Raw genomic sequence first — 18,956 nt, 5'->3', positions numbered from 1 at the left:
ACTTTCACATCACGAAACATACATCTCTCCTAAAGCTGTCACAAGAAAGGGTAATTTATTGTTGTAGAAAGGCTTATGACAATAAAAATCATGAAACAATCAAAGTATTCACCCTTAGCGGAGAAACTGCAGTAAGAAATCTACTGAACTTGGGAGGAAATGTGAGTAAAATAATACACTGACATTGGTAGACTTAGTAAATATTTCATCATTTTTAAGTCCATGCACTTGCAAATCTTTAGGGTTTGGTGGTTTTTTTTTGTCTTCTTACATATTTGATACCTATTATTTTCACAAGCATTGTCTTTTTAGTTGCTTGATCAGACCTTCCTGTTTTGGATCCTGACATGAATGTAACAACTCTGTTTCATTTCCCCCCCTGAATTCAGTTCAGATTTATTCCCAGGCATTACACTCTGTATTGTGTATTATTTATTATCCACTGGAGGGAAAAGCAAAGTATGGATGTAAAATGAAATGAAAGGTGAACGTTAAGAAATTCAAAACCATTAATTTTAAGGTAGAAGAGCATAGGTATCATGATGGAAGTTGTGAGTGAAGTCCTATTTTTCATTTGAATCTAAACTCATTAAGTAGTAAACTTGGAAAGTGAAGTTTGTGGTAAGTCATTGAGATGGTTTTTAAGATACCCCTAATAATTATAATAATACATAAAATGCTGAGCTGTGCTGTGCTCTGTAAATAATGCTCCAAACTGTTTCTTATTATTGTATTTTGTGTTACTCCTGAGCAGCCTTTACCCACCTCACCCTACAGCAGTTCTGCCAAGCCCAGCAGCATCAGGCACAATAAATCTACATCACACTTCACCAACATTTCCTTTTTCCCCTTTGATTTATTGATGGAAAGCAGATACTAAGATGGGCATCACTAGCAGCTCATTTCAAGCTGTCACTTGTTTTCCTTCTGAATCACAGGGACTTAAAGAGGAAGAGATTTAGAGTATTCAGTCATGATCTCTAATATGAAACAGAATTTTATGAGAGTAAGCTATGGGGTGATTAGTGAGTGCTGATTACATGGTGACAGCAGGCAATACATACATGTGTGCAGCTTTTAATGATGGAACTTAAATTTACATGAGGAATATTTTTATGTCAGTATTCACTCTCTGTTTCTGAGTCAGTTCCATGTGGGTCCAAATTAGTTTCTTTCTTGTGTTCTCTCTTGTATTCAGATGTTTTGTCTCCCTTTCTGGGAAGAGCCACCCATCTGTGATTTTGGAGAGCTTCTTGCCATTTATCTGGCATTATCAGGGAGGCTGTGCAGGCTGGACTTCTGTACAGTGCTATTTGCAAGCCCAGGGTGACATTAGCCATGGGTTATGTCTGTACTGCTTGTCCTGAGAGCAGCCTCACCAAAACAAGCCCTGCTTTTTGTCTCTCATGGCCTCTTGCTTTTCTCACTGCTGCTGTCAGCTCCACTAACTCACTTAGATTTGATCCCTTGTGCACAGGAACTGATTTATACAAATAATTAGCATTTTAAAATAGCTATAATTTTTAAAAGCTGTTTGTTCTTTTCATATAAACTGGTTAGTTTATTTTTTTCCCTAAGGCAATTTAAGCCATGTGTTTTTTTTCATTTTCTGCATTTCCATGCTATTCAATTGAGAAAGCAAATGACTTTATTTCCTTTCCAGTTCTCCATTTTAATTTGTGTACATATATGACATAAACAATAAGGTGATTTTTCCAGTATTGAAATAATGGTGTTGATTTAACCAGAGTTTCTCAGCCTGCCTGGCACATGTATTCCTGTAAGACAGAAACTTCCTTGAGATAGAAAGTCACAGATTTGCCATTGAAATTGTATTATCAAAGAAACGTAACATAAAAAGAGATAGATAAAAAGTGAATTACTGGGAATTACTGGGAGGAAAATATCAATTTGGCTTAGGGTACACAAGTTGTCCCAGGTTTGTGAAAATGTTTTCCCCCCTTGGTTGCTGGAGAATCACAGAATTGATTTAATTCCAAAAGGCAGTTTGTTCTTAGAGCTGTTAATCCATTTCTGATAATCTGATTAGCATCTAGATAAACAATCATCTTAAATAAACAATATTGTTCTCAAGATGGGGTGCTGAGGGCTTTTTGCCTGCTTCAGACAATTTTCAGAAAGGAAAAGACTAGAAAAGCACCATGGGCAGAGGTATATGTTGCTTCTTCTTCTCCTCTGGCTCCTGTAGTCCAGGAGAGTCCTTTGGATCTGAATTTTGGAATTTATTTCCATCCCAGCTCTGGGGCTGTGCAGTGGCACAAGCAGAGAGCTCCAGGCATGGCTGAGCTGCAGCCTACAAATGCACTCTTCTGTCCCCCTCTGCCTTATTCCTTTTGATGGTGTTTGAGATTACAAAGCCAAATTATCCCCAGTTATTGTCACTCACGTTTGGCAATTCAGGTGGTGATTTCATCTGGTGATTTCCTGTGTTCTGGGGATCTCTGCAAGGGAAAAGTCCCACTGCAAAAATGTGGAGATACCCAGCTGAAGGATATTGCAGCTAAAAGAAGAGAACTACTTTTTTATGACCTTGTACTCAATTATGCATCATTAGAGTCTTGTATATTTAGGAGGGAATGCTGCTGTTTAGCCAATTTCCTATCACCTGGAAGTAACTTGATTTACAATTAAGAAAAGTGCTCTTTTTAGTAATATCCAAAATCCTAATGTGCTATTTTAGTGACGTGCCGTACAATGTGTCATGTGCTGATTAAAGTCGAGTTTTGTCCTTTTTGGGAATGATTCTAATGCAGTCTAGTCAAAGAATTTAATTTAATTACATGTGTAATACAACTTTCTGCCTTTTACTTAATTGGTCTCGCCTACGTTGTTTCTGCCTATTAGATGACAATTTAGCAATTTCCAATTTGTATATCCCTGAGGGAGGCTCAATGGGAATAAATGGGAGTAAAAAAATCTCTGCAGCTTTATTCCTCGATTTACTTGCTTGATGGCATCTCTTTTGTAGCTGTATGGAAGAAGAGAAATGGAGAATAGTAAGTAACAAAAGGCAATCTTTTGTATGAAAGTCTTACATTGAGAACAAAGCAGATTGTGTAATCTTTGCTTCGTGTATTTACAGTGTTATTTGCTTAGCATAGGATATATAATTCAAATTTTAATCATAATGTACTTCCAGTTTTAATATTAACCCTCTAATCCATTTATAAGTGTATAATTGAGTAACTCAGGGCAAATTAGTGCATCAGAGCCATGGTGACTTCTGAGCTGTGGATGGGGATGTTTGTAAAACTGCTACAGAATTTTGGGGTACAATTTTCCTGGTAGTAGTAGCAGCCTGTCATTTTGGGATAATCTGGCTTTGGAATTTCTATGTTAACTTGCTCTTTGTAGATGGAAAAGAACGAAGAAATTTTTTTGTTTTGACTCTCAAATTGGCCCAAAGCTCTGTGTGTGTTAATATCTGTGTCTCTGTGTTTTTTGGGGGGTTCTGTGTTCTTTGCAGGAATGGGGAACCTGGTGGCACAGCATGATTTTAAGAAAAGTCATGTTGGTGATCTATATAAAAATGAATTTCAACTCCTTCATAAGCTGGAAGTGAAACTATGATAATTTTGCCTCTCTTTAAAGGTAGAGAATAAATCTGATTCCTAAACAGGGATTCAGTTTAAAATAGATGCCTAAATCTAGATATGCCTGTGTTTTTTATAGTCAGAAAAATCTAGTCAATGAGTGAAAAGTATATGTCATTTTCATAAAAGAGATGGCAAAGCACTGTTTTCTATTTCAATATCTTTGAATTTTCCCTTGCAGTTTCCCTTTTTTTTTTTTTTGAAGGAAAATTTGTCTTGCACATGTTTAGATACCAGAATCTTCTGGGTGTTTATTATATGTAAAGGAATATTACAAAGAAACAGAGAAAAACAGAATTCTGATTAAAATTGTTTCTTAGTTCATGAAATTTAGATTTAGGTGAATGAAAAGACTTTGTAAATTTCTGTTAAACATAAATGCTGAAAAAAACCACCTTCAACGTTTAAATATTTTAAAATATTGCTAAAGCTTCTAAATAATACCAAGTTAATGTTTTACTTGAAATAATTACTTCTCAGCTTATAAAGCACTATAAAAATTACTCTGAAATCTTCATATTCATAAAGCTAGACATTTCCAAAGCATTATTTCAAATAGACATGAGTGAAATACTGAAGTGAAAAATGATACCATTCCTTAGTCCTGTGAAGGTATTCTTCATTTTAAGAAAAATACTTTCTCTTAAAAATTATGAAACTTCTGAAAAAGTTTAGCAGCAGACTCAAAACGATATCTTCAGTGTAAACTTTTACTGGGAAGATCATATTTTGGGGGTTTTGTTATAAATTGTTCCCCAGCTGGAGGCTTTGTGCTTGTTGTGATAACAAAGGGTGCTTGGGGAAGTCGATTTTTAAAACCAAGGTGTCTGTCTCAGACTTGTAGTATTTATAATTCCCTCACTCCCTGAAAATGTAGTGAAGAAATCCGTTCTCATAGAAGAGATTTGTGTGTATGAAGTTGATAAGAAAAGTTGTTTCATAAGTGGCACCAAAAATCCTGGGTTTACCTCTGAGTTCTTTACTCAGCTGGTACATTCTGTGAAAGCTTCCCAAGCTGACTTTGCTCACAGGTGAAATTTCCCTGTCTGAAATTTAGATTACTGTGTTCAAACTATTCTTAAACCCTAGGAAGCAGGAGTAAAAATCCCCTCAATCTCATTTGACTTTAGTGGGTTTGTTCAATTTGCTTTATTTCTTTGAGGATGGTTTGGTCACTGCCTGGACATCAGGACACCCCTGAGCAGGGCTGTGCAATCCATTGTCCATAAAAAAGGTTGTATGGCAGGAAACTGCTGCTAAATGAGTGTCATTCCATCACAGTAATTAAATAAATACTGAATTTCTGGCTGCAGGGCTCAGATCTGATTCTGGTGGACATTTGCCTTTGCTGCCCTTTCCCAGGGGAGCTCAAGCTCAAGGCTCACTGAATAGGACATCTGGCAGGGCAGTTCTTGGGGAAGATACAGTGATTTCCAAAGGAGGAGTTCTGGCTAAAATAACAACGTATTTTAGAGCTGTGCTCATTTTCTGATAAACTGGTAGAGCACATCAGACAGCCAGCACAGCTCAGCAATATGTGGGGCAAAGTGTGCAAAGGTAAATGGATATAAACATGATGAGATGAAGGTGAAGGCAATCCCAGCTCTGCATTTAGCTGGAGGGGAACCCAGGGCTGCCAGGGGCTGAGCACAACGAGCAACAGAAGCAGGAGAAACAGCACCTTGCTTTATTACCTGTTATTTCCTTCAGTTTAAAACCATTAGCCCTTGTTCATCACTATGAGTCCTGCAAAAAAATCTGCCCAATCTTTCTTGTAACTCTCTTTTTAAGTACTGAAAGGTTGCTTTGAGGTCTCCCAAGTGCCTTTTCGTCTCCAGGGTGAACAATCCCTCCTGGTTGGTTTTGTGAAAATACCTTGTTTGTGAGCATGCTTCTAAAAATACACATGCAGGTGTCATTGCTGGTGAAAGCATTAAATAAACTTCTGTTTATTTAATGTACAGAGTTTTTTTTTGAAAAAAATTGTTTAGGTGAAATTGTGTGTGGGTGAGTGAGATGTGTATAATTCCTGTTCTAAGTGCTGAGCAGGTGACTGCAGTGGAACCTGTGACACACACTCACTGTGCCCTGAGATTTCTGGAGCATGATGAAAGTTTTTATGCCCAAACTCATGTCTGTGAACATTATTCCTGTCACTAGTTAAAAAATAACTTCTGTAGGCTGAACCTCCAGTGTGGTTGGACCACATTGCTGTGCTGGGAGATGTTCACTGCTGTTCTGGTGCTTTGCTTTCTCAATCTGAGGATGTCCTGCTTGTCCCCCAGCTTTGCTCTTTGGCCAAGATTCTAGATTTCCTTGTTTAAATATGGTATCACTCACAAAACTTGCATGTGGGACTTGAGAATCTGTAATAAAGTCTGTGCAACTCTATATGTGGAAAGAATCAATGTGTCTGTGGCAAAATAAACATTTTAAAGTCAATGGACTGGGCTGGCTTGAAATGCAAGACTCTTCAAGGGACTCACCAAAGAGTGCTCTGAACAGAAAATGTGAAGGTTGCAGGTGTGATAAAACTATACAGGTTATATTGGGAAAACAGTGACTTGGAAAAGAATTTGTTTATCACACTTAAATCATCTTGAGGTGAACTTCTGCTGCAGTGCTCTGGGAAAAGGGCAAATGTTACCTTTGTGTATAAAAAGAGAAGACAGGCAAGTAGATGGTAAATTAATAATTCATTATGAATGTAAAGTCTAATCGTATCTTGAAGTGACAGTCCATGGTGAAATGTGCATTCTTGCACACTGAGCATTCATGCACCCTATGATTGTAACCCAAAAAATGTTTGAATCACTTCCTTGGTGAAAAACTTTCGTTTTCCCGATGTTGTATGTAAAGTTATGTATCTCTGCATTTTTCCTTGGCTAGTCACTGAGATGGACTCTTCTCATGTGAATAATTTCCCAGAGGTTCAGTCCTGGTGGCTTTTGCCCCCTAATTTGGTTTTTGAGTGGGATCTCAGCATTTTCTCTGAAGTAACCTTCCAGTTGTGTGCCACATGTCCCAGTCATATTCCTTTAGAAGAGAAGCATTGTCATCAGTTTAATGATTTACTATGAATTTGGGATTTTTTCTTTGGAGAAAGGGAGTTGATGCTCCAGGTTTATCACGTGCAGGAGGCTGAGACCCTCTGAGAGTTTTGGGGTCCTGGAAACACCAAACTCCATTCCTGTACATCCTGCAGTGCCCTGGGAGCAGCAACAACCATCAGTGCTGGGTCAGGACAGAGCCCAGGCTGGGAAGTGATCAAGGGGTGATTCCTGACCAGCATTTCTGGTTTCTTTGGGATGTTCCAGGAGCAGAGACATCTGGTGGCTTTGTCCCTTAATGCTCAGTGTGTGCAGAACGAGGACAAAGATGAGATTTGCACCAGGTGAGCACCTGGTTCCTTCACCTGAGGCTTCCTGGAGAAGATGCTTTGAACATAGCAGAGGTTCTTACCTTATTCCACTCTGTTTTTAGTGTTTATATTTTGGGGTGGACAATCCTCAGTCTTTTCCTGAGGAGATTCAGACAGGTGGAGCAATAACTAGGCATGACTGTGGAATTGAGGTTTTTTGGTCTTGTTTGTTATATCTGGCACAAAATTCCATGTTTTTAATTTCCATATGTTTTCTTCTGAACTTTCTGCCATATAAAGGCAATAATGAATTACACAAATGAGCAACTGAATACGAACATATATATTTTGACATTTATTTCTCTCATTATTACTGTTCACTGAGAGAGAAGTAGGAGGTACAGTATGGCATTATTTTGGATAAAGAGAATTTAGAAATCCTTGTGTAGCTCAGCTGTGATAAAGGGAGGATATTTAACTGAATCTTTAAGTATTATTGTACTTAAGCTTTTCCAAATTTCCTAATGAAAGGCTATTGATGAATGGACTCTTAATGCCCCTATGGAAATTGCTGTATTCACAGAGTAGGCTATAACCATTATTATTATTATTTTAAATTTCTTATTTCTTTAGGTAGCTAACAGCTTTGCTGCATGGTGATTGCCATGGGAGTCCAAATTATTTAAATGGGTAAGTGAAAAAAGAGGCAAATTGAAATTAATTGTTATGCCTCTTCATTTGCAGCTGATGGTTTTCAGATTTGGAGTTAGGAATTAAAAAGCTGTGTGCCCATCATGCAGTATAATCACATTTAAGCAGAAGATTTGTGTAGCCAACTATCTCTTCTCACTGCTCCATTTTCAAATATTACATTATATCCAGTGGAACGATTCTTTCCTGGTTTTAACTTTTTATCATCTGAAATGTTGTGGGTCAGATAAGTCTAAGCTGTTGAATATTGCAGACTTCAGCACTATAGTTTGACTTTTATCTCCTCTTCAATTATTTCAAATAAATAATTAAATTCTAAATGCAAATTTTTAAATTTAATTGACCTTTCTCAAGATTAATGGAAAAATTTATCTTTTCCTCTGCATGGTTCAGATATTAAAACCACCGTTTCTCTTTCTGCAATCAGTTTTAGGCCAGGAGGAGAGATCATTACTTGTGGGTCACTTGAGCTACTGAATTTTACAGTTGTGTTTTATAGTAGTTAATGAAATACAGATTGTACTTCTAAATCTGTGAAATAATTAGAAGTAAACGCAAAGTATATGTTGATTTGCTCTAATTTACATTATTAGTATCAGCCAATGATACATATGTATTCATCTCACAAGAGGTTTGATTCTTGGTTCCCTCCTTGCCTGTAGATTATTATAAACTGGAGTGTCACTTCCAGTTTAATATCAGCTGCAGGACTTATATTTAGGCTGGAATTATGTGCTCCTGACATGATGTTATTTATTACCAGTGAGATTGCACAAGGAAAGAATCAGGCAAAGTTTTAAAAGGAAACTTGACTTACGCATTTCTTTTCCTCTTGAATGTGAGAGCAAGAGTATCATCCTCACTTCAAGTTTTCCTGGAATTTACAGGGACTCTTCATGCTCATAAACATTCTGCATAAGTGGCAGTAACATGGTCTGGCACAGTGTCCCTGCTGTCTACTTCTTATAGGAAAGGAGGATGAACAGGAAGCATAATATTGAATAAAGTCTCCAACTGCCTCCTGTCAGCCTCATTTTGGGAGCAGCTTGCAAACTCATCTGTGGATGATAGTATTTAAATAGGTAGTTAGCCATGAGGAAGAGTTTTTGGGTTCCTGTTCTATTGTTTCTTCCTAAGGGTAATTGAATAAGGGCTATCTCTATATTTTATTCTTCCAAGCTAAGCAGCAGTGTTTTAGTTACTTAATGAAAGATGAAATCTACTTATGTTGAGCAGATTGCTGCTTTTCTTTTAATACCATGCCTGCTCTTAACCTTGTTTTGTTTGGAAAGTATCAGATAATTAATTCCACTTCATGGATTTATACTCTTAGAAGAGGACATGTAATGATCTGAGATGTGTCACTGGTGGCTGGGATCTGCCTGGAACCTGCTCACTGTCCTGCCAGGAACAAAGGCAGGAGTTTGCAGCACTCCCAGTGATGTTCCCTGACTGAATTTTTCACCTGTTAATTTTCTCTGCCATCTTCACTTGTGTGAAGCTGTCAGTGCTGCTGGATTGTACCTGGCACTGCTTGGGGACAGGGGGATGTGGAAGGCACTGCCTCAGCAGCAGCCTGATGTCATTTGCAGGAAATGATTTTCCTCCGTGCAAAGTCCTCTCTGCTGAGCGTTTTGTCATCAGGGCAGGGCTGGATTTCCAGTAAAGTTGCAACTCTTTTTATGAGAAGTGGTGAATTGAGCTGTCCAGTGCCTTTTTAACTCTGCCCCGTGACTTTAACGGGGCTTTAGCTGATTGTCATTGAGATGTTGGCTGTGCCATCACAAGGTTTGTCACTTCTTCCCCTGTAAGCCATCCTGACAGATGATACCGTGCAGACATACCAGCAGCATTGCTGATGAGCTGACCTTCTCCTCTTCATTCATTTAATTTGTATTTGGATAATTTGCATGCCTGCAACGATGCTCACTTGTCTGAGGAGCTGTCACAATGGCTTGGGCTCGTTTCGTGACAAACCCAGTAGTTTCAAACCACAATTGTTTCATTATTCATGAAAACTGTTGTTACTTTATTCCTCCTCCTGCTCAGACAAGGTTGGCCAGAAAGAAACAAAACCTGTTTTGCATTTGCAGGATTAGATATTTAATTTAATTTTTTTTTTTTTGCATAATGCAGTGTTTTTATACAAATATCTCATTATTTATTGAAAACTCATCTAGTAGGAAATTTGGATAGCTCCCCATGAGGCAAAGAAGTTAAAATGGAATTCCAGTCCCTTTCCCTGGAATGAGTTTATTTCCAAACTTTTGAGTTTTCAGATCTTCTCTGTTTTCCCTGCTATGTAATTACTGTGAAGGGCAAGGTACAGGTGCCCTTGCACAATGTGAGCCATCATTATCCTGGCTGTTTGCAATAAAATGAATGCCTGTTTCAGACTGAACTGTCTATTTTTACCTTTTCCTATATAGATTCCATAGATTCTTGTATATCACAACAAGCAAGGACAAATTTGGGGAGAAAAGAAGTGCAGAGAATTCTTGACAAGAAACAGGTTGCAAAGTAACTGCAGAAGACATGAGAGAATGACTTTTATGGCTAAAATACATTTCATTCTCATTATTCTGATGCACAGCCCAGTGACAAAGTTGGGTGATGTTCAAGAGGTTGCCTTTCTTCTCCTCCTTTTAGGGTGAAGTCCATGTGATCTCTAGAGATCACTTCAAAGTTTAAAAAGATCCTTTTTTAGTTGGTGATTGTAATTCACTGTCCAGCTTTTCCATTTTCTCCTTCAGTCACGGCTCTGGGAATTGTTTGTCCATTCGTTAGCACCTCACTGGTGAAATGCATCTTTTGAGATGGGAGAAACCTTCATATTAAAAAGAAAGTGAAGGAGCTGGGTTTGGGTAGGGGTACATTTTTATGGATGAATGACTGATTTAGGTTATGGTATTTTATTTTTTGTTTTGATTTTTGTGCAAAGCCTTCCCATGTATTACATGTTCCATAGGCTGAGGAATAAATACTGAAGCAACGTTACAGATAAAAAATGCAGAGACAAAACTTGAAATGAATATTTTTAGCACAAGAGGAAGCAGAATAGAGATGATAAAAGGCTGATACATTTAAGAAAAAGAGTTGGGATTTAATTCTGTTGTGCTTTACTTTGAGAGGACCTATAGTCTAGAAACATTTTATTTTATCTCTGTTTATTACTTTCATATATCCTACCTACAGCTGTGCTCATAGTACTGTTTTGTGTGATATTTTTCTCTCTGTAGTTCTCTTTTATTCAGACTCCTCACTTTCTAGCTGGCAAGTGTGTTGTTGGGGGTGTTTTTGTAGCTTCTCATGTGACATGAGGTGCCACTGTGCTAAATGCAGTATAAACATTATAAATAAAAACATGGTTAGGAGATTTGAAAACTTAGTAGAGTCTCTGAGTACTGAGCCCTGTTTACTAAAGTTTTCTATAACTTAGAGCTTAACAAAAGTTACTTCAAGCAGAGATGCCCAATGAACAGTTAAGAGTAATTTAGGCTGTGTTCGTAAAGCTGATGTGGATTTATTGTAGGCTGTTGGGGTAAAAAGTGCTTACATGCATATTTAATTTCCAGACAAAAATTACCATATTGCCAGCAACAATCCTTCAACAGAGGAATGCAATCTGAATGCTGCAGTTGCATATTAAACATTGTTAGGCAGGAATATTTTTCTCAAATATCAATAACTTAGGAAAGTGCAACACAGTAATTAGATGGGAGCTGTTTTCCTAGTCCCTTTGCAGATGGAGCCTAAATACTTCTGACTGTCCAGAAGCTGAGATAATTTGTTCAAATATGGCCATAGGGAACTAACTGTATTTCTGTGAGAATTAGAGTAGTACTGTGTTTGTCACAGAAATCAAGTGCTGGTTTTGCATCTGCTCATGTACCACGGAGTGATGGAATGATCTCAGAAACAAACACAATGAAATTCAGAAAGTTCCAGTTGTGTCTTCCACGTGCTTTGCCTGTGCAAAATCCAGGAAACCCAACCTGCATTTGCAGAATCAAATCATCCTTCAATGCCAGTAAGAATTGATGTTGTTAGTCATTGTTCCAGGCCAGGTAATTCCTTCCAGAATCCACTCTTCAGATTGTATCTGGGTGTTTTTCATTATGTCCTTTATTTCTGGCTTGATTCTGGGCATTACTGCGATCCACTTTTGTAACTCATGTTCAGCTTTTTAATATGCCCAGCACTTGATGGACTCTGCATGCAAATGGAGAACTTCTAATGATCTCTTGCTGCATTAAAAATAGCCAAAACTAAACCATCCCTTGGAGAGGAACAGATTAATTCCTCTGCCTTTGGGATATGAGGATCAGCAAAGATGCAGTCTGCAGAAGTGGTAGCTTATAGAAACCTTTGCCTGAGTGCTGTATTTGTAGTTTTTATAAAATCATACAATGCTTTGGGTTGGAAGGGACATCAAAGGCCATTTATTTCCTACCCCCTGCCATGGCAGGGACACCTTCCACTAGAATGGAAACTTCAGAAGCTTCTCCTCAATGTCAGTTTTTGCTCAGTCTTGATTAGGCCTATTTGAATTCTTCTTCCCATAGTGAACTTCACAAGCTCTACATTACTCCTTGTAATTGCCATGTATTTTCACATGTTTCTTTTAGGCTCAAGATTCTTTTAAATTAATATGAATTACAGAAAATCTTTTCTGGTCTGGAGGGATTTTAAAGCTCTTTCTTGTTGACATTTGTTAGTGGTGTTTTCCTTTTGGCAGCATTTATAAAACATGTTTCCCTTTTTACATGGACAAATAGATTAAAGAATAATAGTAATCCTGTGTTTTTGTGAAGTGCCCTTCCCAGACCCCTTCCCAGTTTGGAGTTGCATTTCATCATGAATGGTTTTCAAAGGTGTTGCTTGGTCTCCTTAAGTGCAAAGTCATCTCAAGAGCAATATATTTTAATTCTTCCCTAATTATTTTTCTATTTCAGACAATTCAGGAAATTAAGGCTGTTTTGGCAGCATAGTATATTAGATCTTCTATAACCACATTTCATGTGATGTGAGCTGGTCTAAATTCCCTTTTTTATTAGATTAGTGTTTCTAATTTAACATACCAGTATTTAGTATGCATTATAGTGTACTATATTTAATTTGATTACCTTTTATGCCTTACCGTACATTTAATAAAGCAATTATTTAACCATTTACTACCAATGAATTATACTGTGCTATTGAAATTAATATTGTCTGTAAGTCATGAAGATGTACAAAGTAGGAGGGAAGTGTTTTCTTAAAAAAAAAGTCAAGGGCCACATTAGGGCCCTACTTCTGTGGTTATTTTGTCTTTCCTTCCTGAGTTTTGCAAGGAAAAGTGAGGAAGTTTGCTTGTAAAACCAATGACTTTCCAAGTGTGTTACAGTTCACTTCAGGAGATACTATCATATATAATATTTTGCTTCCCTTTTGTATGGGTTGGTATTGATGAACAACTTTAAATAGTATATTCATCAGCTTTTAACCCAATCATGCTTTTTTTCAGCAAGTCTTGAGCACACCAGGAGCTGTAACCTCCCAAGAGTGGAGGCAGGTGAACCTCTGCAGAACCACAATAAATCATCTGCTTGCAACTACAAAATAAAGGTCTTGTGCACCACTCACAAAGTCATTAAGAGGCTGATTGATGATTTGTAAAACATTCTTGCTATCAACAGGCTCAGACTTCAGTTTTCAGTAGCATAAACCATCTGGCCTATATATCATTAATTATGGACTGGGTGCCACTGAAACCAATATATTGATATTGCAGTGCTTGGTTTCACTGTGGTCTGGAGTTCCTGCAGAAATAATATCTGTAAAATTGCTACATAAAAATAATATTTTTTTTCTTTCTTTTCCCTTGCTCTACAGCATGGCTATCCAAGTGGACAAGTTCAATTTTGAGAGCTTCCCAGAATCCCCAACTGATGGGGCACAGTTGGCGAATGCAAAGCAGCTGGAAGAAGAAAGGCAACAAGCAAGAGGTCTGGAGATTAACAGCAAGCTGGATATTTGCTGGAAAATTATATCCTTTCATAAATACTTGCTTTAAAAGTATATAAATAGATGCCCTCTGATACATTTTATTTTATAATTCAGCTCACTTCACAGCAGTGTTACTGAAAAGAAAAGTAATTAGAACTATGAAGCTTATCATAATTATAGACTGTTTAAGGTTAATTGTGCTGTATATTATTTAGGCGATGCTTGGGTCATCCTATAATGGCTTTTTCTGACTCACTAAGCATGTCATAAATCCTGTGTGGTTTTCCCAGCTTTTAGGGAACTGAGGAAGTGTAGTTAGGGTTGATGAGTAGTAGATTCATGGGGTCAAATTTTTCTGTTCTCCCCCACAGCGAGTAACTGAATCATAAAGAAATTCGTGAAGCTGGATTTAGAGAGTTTGCATATATTTAATTAAATTTGAGTCAAACAGAACATATTAGAATAATTTATTTCCAAGTCCTCTTCATAGATTTAGTAATGTATCTAATCTTGGGTAGCTTTTTAAGGCTTAGACAGGACTTGTGTGATGACTTAGTCATTCTAAACATAAAATCCCCACAATAATTCTAAATGCAGTACAATATTGCCTTATGATTATTAATAAGAAATTGCATTCAGTTTAGATTTAAAATAAACCAATGGTGTTGCTATAAATTTCATTATTTCTATAAAAAAATCTTGTGTTGGGCTTGTCAAAAATACACTTTCTCATGATTTTCTTCAAGAAACATTCTGTACAGCAAGCAGTCCCCCAAGCCATGTGATGGTACTCAGCACTTCCCAGGAGATTTATATTTTTCACTCAGATCATCCTCAAATTCACATGATAGGGGGTGGCAGAAGATGAGAGGAGAGTGGCAATCAAATCATGCTTTATCTGTTTGTGCTTTTAATTGTACTTTTATCCAGTGATCTGAAATGACTAGTTTTAATTTTAATTCGTTTCATTACTAATTATTGTGGGAAGAACTTCTTCACTGGGAGGGTGACTGAGCACTGGCTCAGGTCGCCCAGAGATGCTGTGGATTTTCCTTCCCTGGAGATATTCCAGATCTGTCCTGGACAGAATCCTGTGCTCTGGGGACTCTGCTTGAGCAGGGGGATGGACCAGGTGACCTCCAGTGGTCCTTTCCAGCCTTAACCATGCTGTGAATATTAGATTAGCTGATCAGGGTTTGTCAAAGGCAAGGCTTGAGACACAAATGAGGTTCTTAGTGCCTGGTTCAGTCCAGATTCCCCAAGCAACATTACAGAGAGAGCTCTTCTTATGCAAAAATGTCAATATTTAACCAGAACTCACTTAGAAAATGTCTGTGTTATGGAAAAATATAAATATTCTATGATAGGATAGTTGAATTCTTACACTGGAATTGAGTACTTAGTCGTAATCATTTTGTCAAGGTGTAAAAATACATCCTCACTCATCCCAGTTGCTGGGCAACACTGTTTACATCCATCCTGTGTTCTGGATTTAACTCCAGTTTTGATCCTAAAACTGTTGTGGCTGACATGAAAGTCAGTGCCTTAGAAACCAATACAACAATGCATGGGTTCTGTGTGTTCAATTCAGTGCAAGCATTAGTTTGTCTTTTTAATACTTGTTAGGATTATTCTCTCTGTTCCAGGAACTAAAACTATTCTAATTAATGAAAGGCAACAAGTTTCACATGTGCTTAAAAATCCTTAAAGAAATGCTAAAAAAACCCTAGCGTTAGTCTTCCTCATAGAACTGTAGAATCATTAATGTTGGAAGAGATCTCAAAAGAGCTCCAAAATCATCAAGTCCAAACTTTAGCCAAACACCACCACAGCGTGAAGTGCCACACTGAGGCATTTCTTGAACCCCTTCAGGGATGGTGACTCCACCACCTCCCTGGGCAGAACCTTCCACTTCTTGACAGCCCTTTCCATAAAGAAATTCTTCCTGATGTCCAACCTGAACCTCCCCTGGCTTTATAATTTTATTTCCTGCAGCAACATTTATATATGAACCAGTCAATAAAAAACATTCCTCCTCTCATTTCTGCTAAGTTTAAGAAACTTGGTTTCTGAGATATTTTTCTCCCATCAGAGTAATTTAACACTGGGCAGCAGAGTTTATACTGATGGACACACAGGCAGAGAAATGGATGGATGGTTCAGCTGTGTTAGCCTTGTTTTCCTTCAGCAGTCAGCCTAAGTGCAGCCAAAAGAGGAAAAGCAATGCAAAAATACAAAGGGGTGGAGTTACTGATACTTCCTACTAGAGCAGGCATTTTTGCAAGTCTCTTGAATGGTAATGCCAAGTGATCCCTTGGTTGTCCATCATCTCTGAACTACTTTGAACTCCCCAGATAACTTTTCTCTGCTGATTGTATGCATGGCATGGGAAGGTGATGGGTTGAGGTGAGTTAACATCACAGAATGCCCTGAGCTGTGATCCAAGGCCCACGTCAGATGATTACACCAGGAATTGCAAAAGCATGTGGAGGAGAAATCAGAGTGTGCACTGGGAATTATTAGGAAAGGAGGGATGGGCCAGTTGAAAGCTTTTTCACCAAGGGCAGAGTTTGCACCCAAATGAGAAGCAAAGCTGGATGAACTCCTGTAGTAACTGGAAGAAGTCTTCCAGTTGCAGGTTAGCTTATTTCTGAAATACTTTAAGGCAGATTTTTGTGTACAGGTGTTGGATGGTTTGATTTGGTGTGTGCTGGGTGGGATCTGCTCCTTGAACAAATGGTCCAGCTGGAGAGTTGAGGTTTGGTGTCAGCCTTGGCTGCAGTTGTTCTGAGATGACTCTGGATTTAGCAGAGGAGACTTTGGGGCTGTGGAAGGCAGGATTGGAAAGGATGCTGCCCCAGTGGAGCTGCTGAGCCTCCTGGATCAGCCTTCTCAAAGCCTGAGAGTTACAGCAGTGAACAAGTTCATCTGACCCTTCAAGTCAGGAGGGGACTGTTAAATTCCAGTTAGCCACTAGGAAAATTCCTTTTCACAGTGAGGGTGCTCAGACACTGGAACAGGTTGTCCAAAAGTGCTGTAAAATTGCTTTCTTTGAAGACGTTAAAAAATTCTGGACAATGCCTTGAACCACCAGGTGCAATTCCAGTATTTTCTGTGCTTTGAGCACAGGGCTGGACAGTGACTCTGGAATTGCCTTTCAATATAAATTATTCTGTGATTTGTGCAGCTGGGCAGAGGGCTGGGTCAGAGAATGATTGTTGAAAACTCAACTCCTTTTCCTTGCCTGTCTTCTGCTATCTCCAGGTTTGATTGCAGCCAGAGAAATTTTCTAATGTACTGTGAAGGAATTGCTATTTCAGTGAAATGAGACTGAAACATTTTGGGGTCATTTTCTTGAAAATATTCTAAGCCTGGCCCTAACAGCCTTTAAAAAAGTGAGACTTCCAGTGTCACCTTAAATACCATGTTCCATTTTTATCTTTTCTTATAGTCAGACTTTTTTCTTACTTCAGCCTTAATATCTGTGATGTATAGGAAGTCCATCCTATTTGCAATGTTTCCTTACATTTTAAAAATTGTATCATGTGCCCCTTCCTCAGTTTTTTTTGTTTTCCATATTTAAACCTAATTGCCAAAATTTCTTCCAAAGCACATTTTCTTTCAGTCATATTGCTGATGTTGTTCTGCAGTTCAGCTCTATTTTTCTCAATATGTGGCAGCCAAAGCTGGAGGCAATACTGCAGGTGAGGTTTCTCACAGAATCAAATTGTACTTTCCAGGTTTCAGAGATGATGTTTTCTCTGAGAACTATTATTTAATTCTATTGCAAGTGTTGCTTGTCTGATTGATTTTTTTTTTTTTTTGCATGTGGTCTAGCATAACTGACTGAATTATTATTTCCAACTTTCATTCATAGATTTGTTGATTCCCTCTAGGGTGATACTTGGAACTTTTCTTCATTTCATGGAGGTGATCTTCATGAGTTCCACTTATTTATTAGGTTTGTGAACACTGACATCTTTTCCATATAAATAAAAATTAAAAATGCTTTTGTATTTAATCATCTGAGCAGCCAATCAGGATTTTGAAATTATTATCAGGCAGAACCTTGAGTCATCTCATTTGCTTGACAGCAAATCACTGATAGTTGTTATTGAAATTCACTTTTCAGTGTCTATTCAGCTTTTGATGACTTTATCTTGATCATAATTATGACTTTTCAGTTACGAGAATATTACATCTTGTGGAACTTCTGTACATCAGTAAAGGTTTCTTTAAATTTCTGTGCTTCTTCTTACTGTTTGCAAAAATAACTATTATTTAAGACCCCAAATAACTTCATATAATTAGTTTTAATAATAAAGTACCACAATAATAATCAAACAGAAAGCTTAAAATAACTTTAAGGCAGCTGCTGTAAGTAAAATGTGCAAATCATGCAAATTTCTTTTTAATTAGTATAATTATTATTTATGAATATTTGCTATTTTTTATGATTATGTGCATTCTCCCACCTGCATTTATTTGCTAGGGACATCCTAAAAAAAATTTTTTTTTTTAGGGAGGAAAAACATGAGTAACTTCCAGATAGAAACCATTGTTTAAAACCTATTGTCTTTTTAAGCAGTAGGTTTTAGATAACAGACTGTATTCTAATTGTGAGTACCCAGCTACACATGAGGCAATCCAGAGAGTGTAAAAGACCAAAGTTTCCCCTGGGGAAATAACTGGTTCATTTGACTGTCATTTAGGGTTTTGGTATGAAACAGCTTGTATCATATTCAATCTGTTGCTACAGAAACGTGAAATAAGGGTGTCAACTGTGAAAAATTAGGTTTTTAGGTTTGCTGGCCTTTTTTTTTTTTTTTTTTTTTTTTAAACCAGCATCTGGTGATTGTGTGTTTGTTGGCTCTGAGGCTCCCACTGAGGCTTATTTGACTGTGCAGATGAAAATGCCTTGAACTGTTAAATAAGAACTGTTGTGCTGCAAACTGGAAGCCAACTGTGTGAGTCCTGGCTGAAGCCTGTTTTGTTAAAAACAAAGATTTGACTGCAGGAGATGAGACCTGGGTCAGCAGTGTGACTCCTGCAGAAGAGCAGGTTTGTGGTGGCACTGAGACTTCAGCAAAATGTGTGGAGATTTGGTTAAGCAGATAGATTCTGCAAGGTCAGACTTAACCTTGGCAGTCTGTGCTTGGCTTTATCTGGGCAGTCCTCTTCAATGAATTTTAAATCCTGCATCTTACACTTGTGTCTTTTGTCAGCTTTGACTTTGAGCTAACAATAAAGGGTATCTTGGCAACCCCTGTTCCAACTCCTTG

General features: G+C 37.8%; 1 protein-coding gene across 4 annotated transcripts in view; it reads left to right on the top strand.

Moving 5' to 3' along the window:
• The window catches only part of TRAPPC9 (trafficking protein particle complex subunit 9), a 442,295-nt gene that overhangs the window by 186,997 nt on the left and 236,342 nt on the right, over nucleotides 1-18,956 (top strand). For all 4 annotated transcript variants that reach the window (XM_085053644.1, XM_085053643.1, XM_085053645.1 and 1 more), the window contains one exon: nucleotides 13,561-13,714. In XM_085053644.1, the coding sequence (XP_084909770.1) occupies nucleotides 13,561-13,714 (154 nt within the window). The remainder of the gene's footprint in view (nucleotides 1-13,560; nucleotides 13,715-18,956) is intronic.

This window comes from Lichenostomus cassidix, chromosome 2 (assembly GCF_008360975.1).
Source record: "Lichenostomus cassidix isolate B80296 chromosome 2, HeHo_3.0, whole genome shotgun sequence".
Lineage (NCBI taxonomy): Eukaryota > Metazoa > Chordata > Aves > Passeriformes > Meliphagidae > Lichenostomus > Lichenostomus cassidix.
The sequence above is the reverse complement of the archived record's forward strand: the minus strand, read 5'-3'. Positions and strand labels throughout refer to the sequence as shown.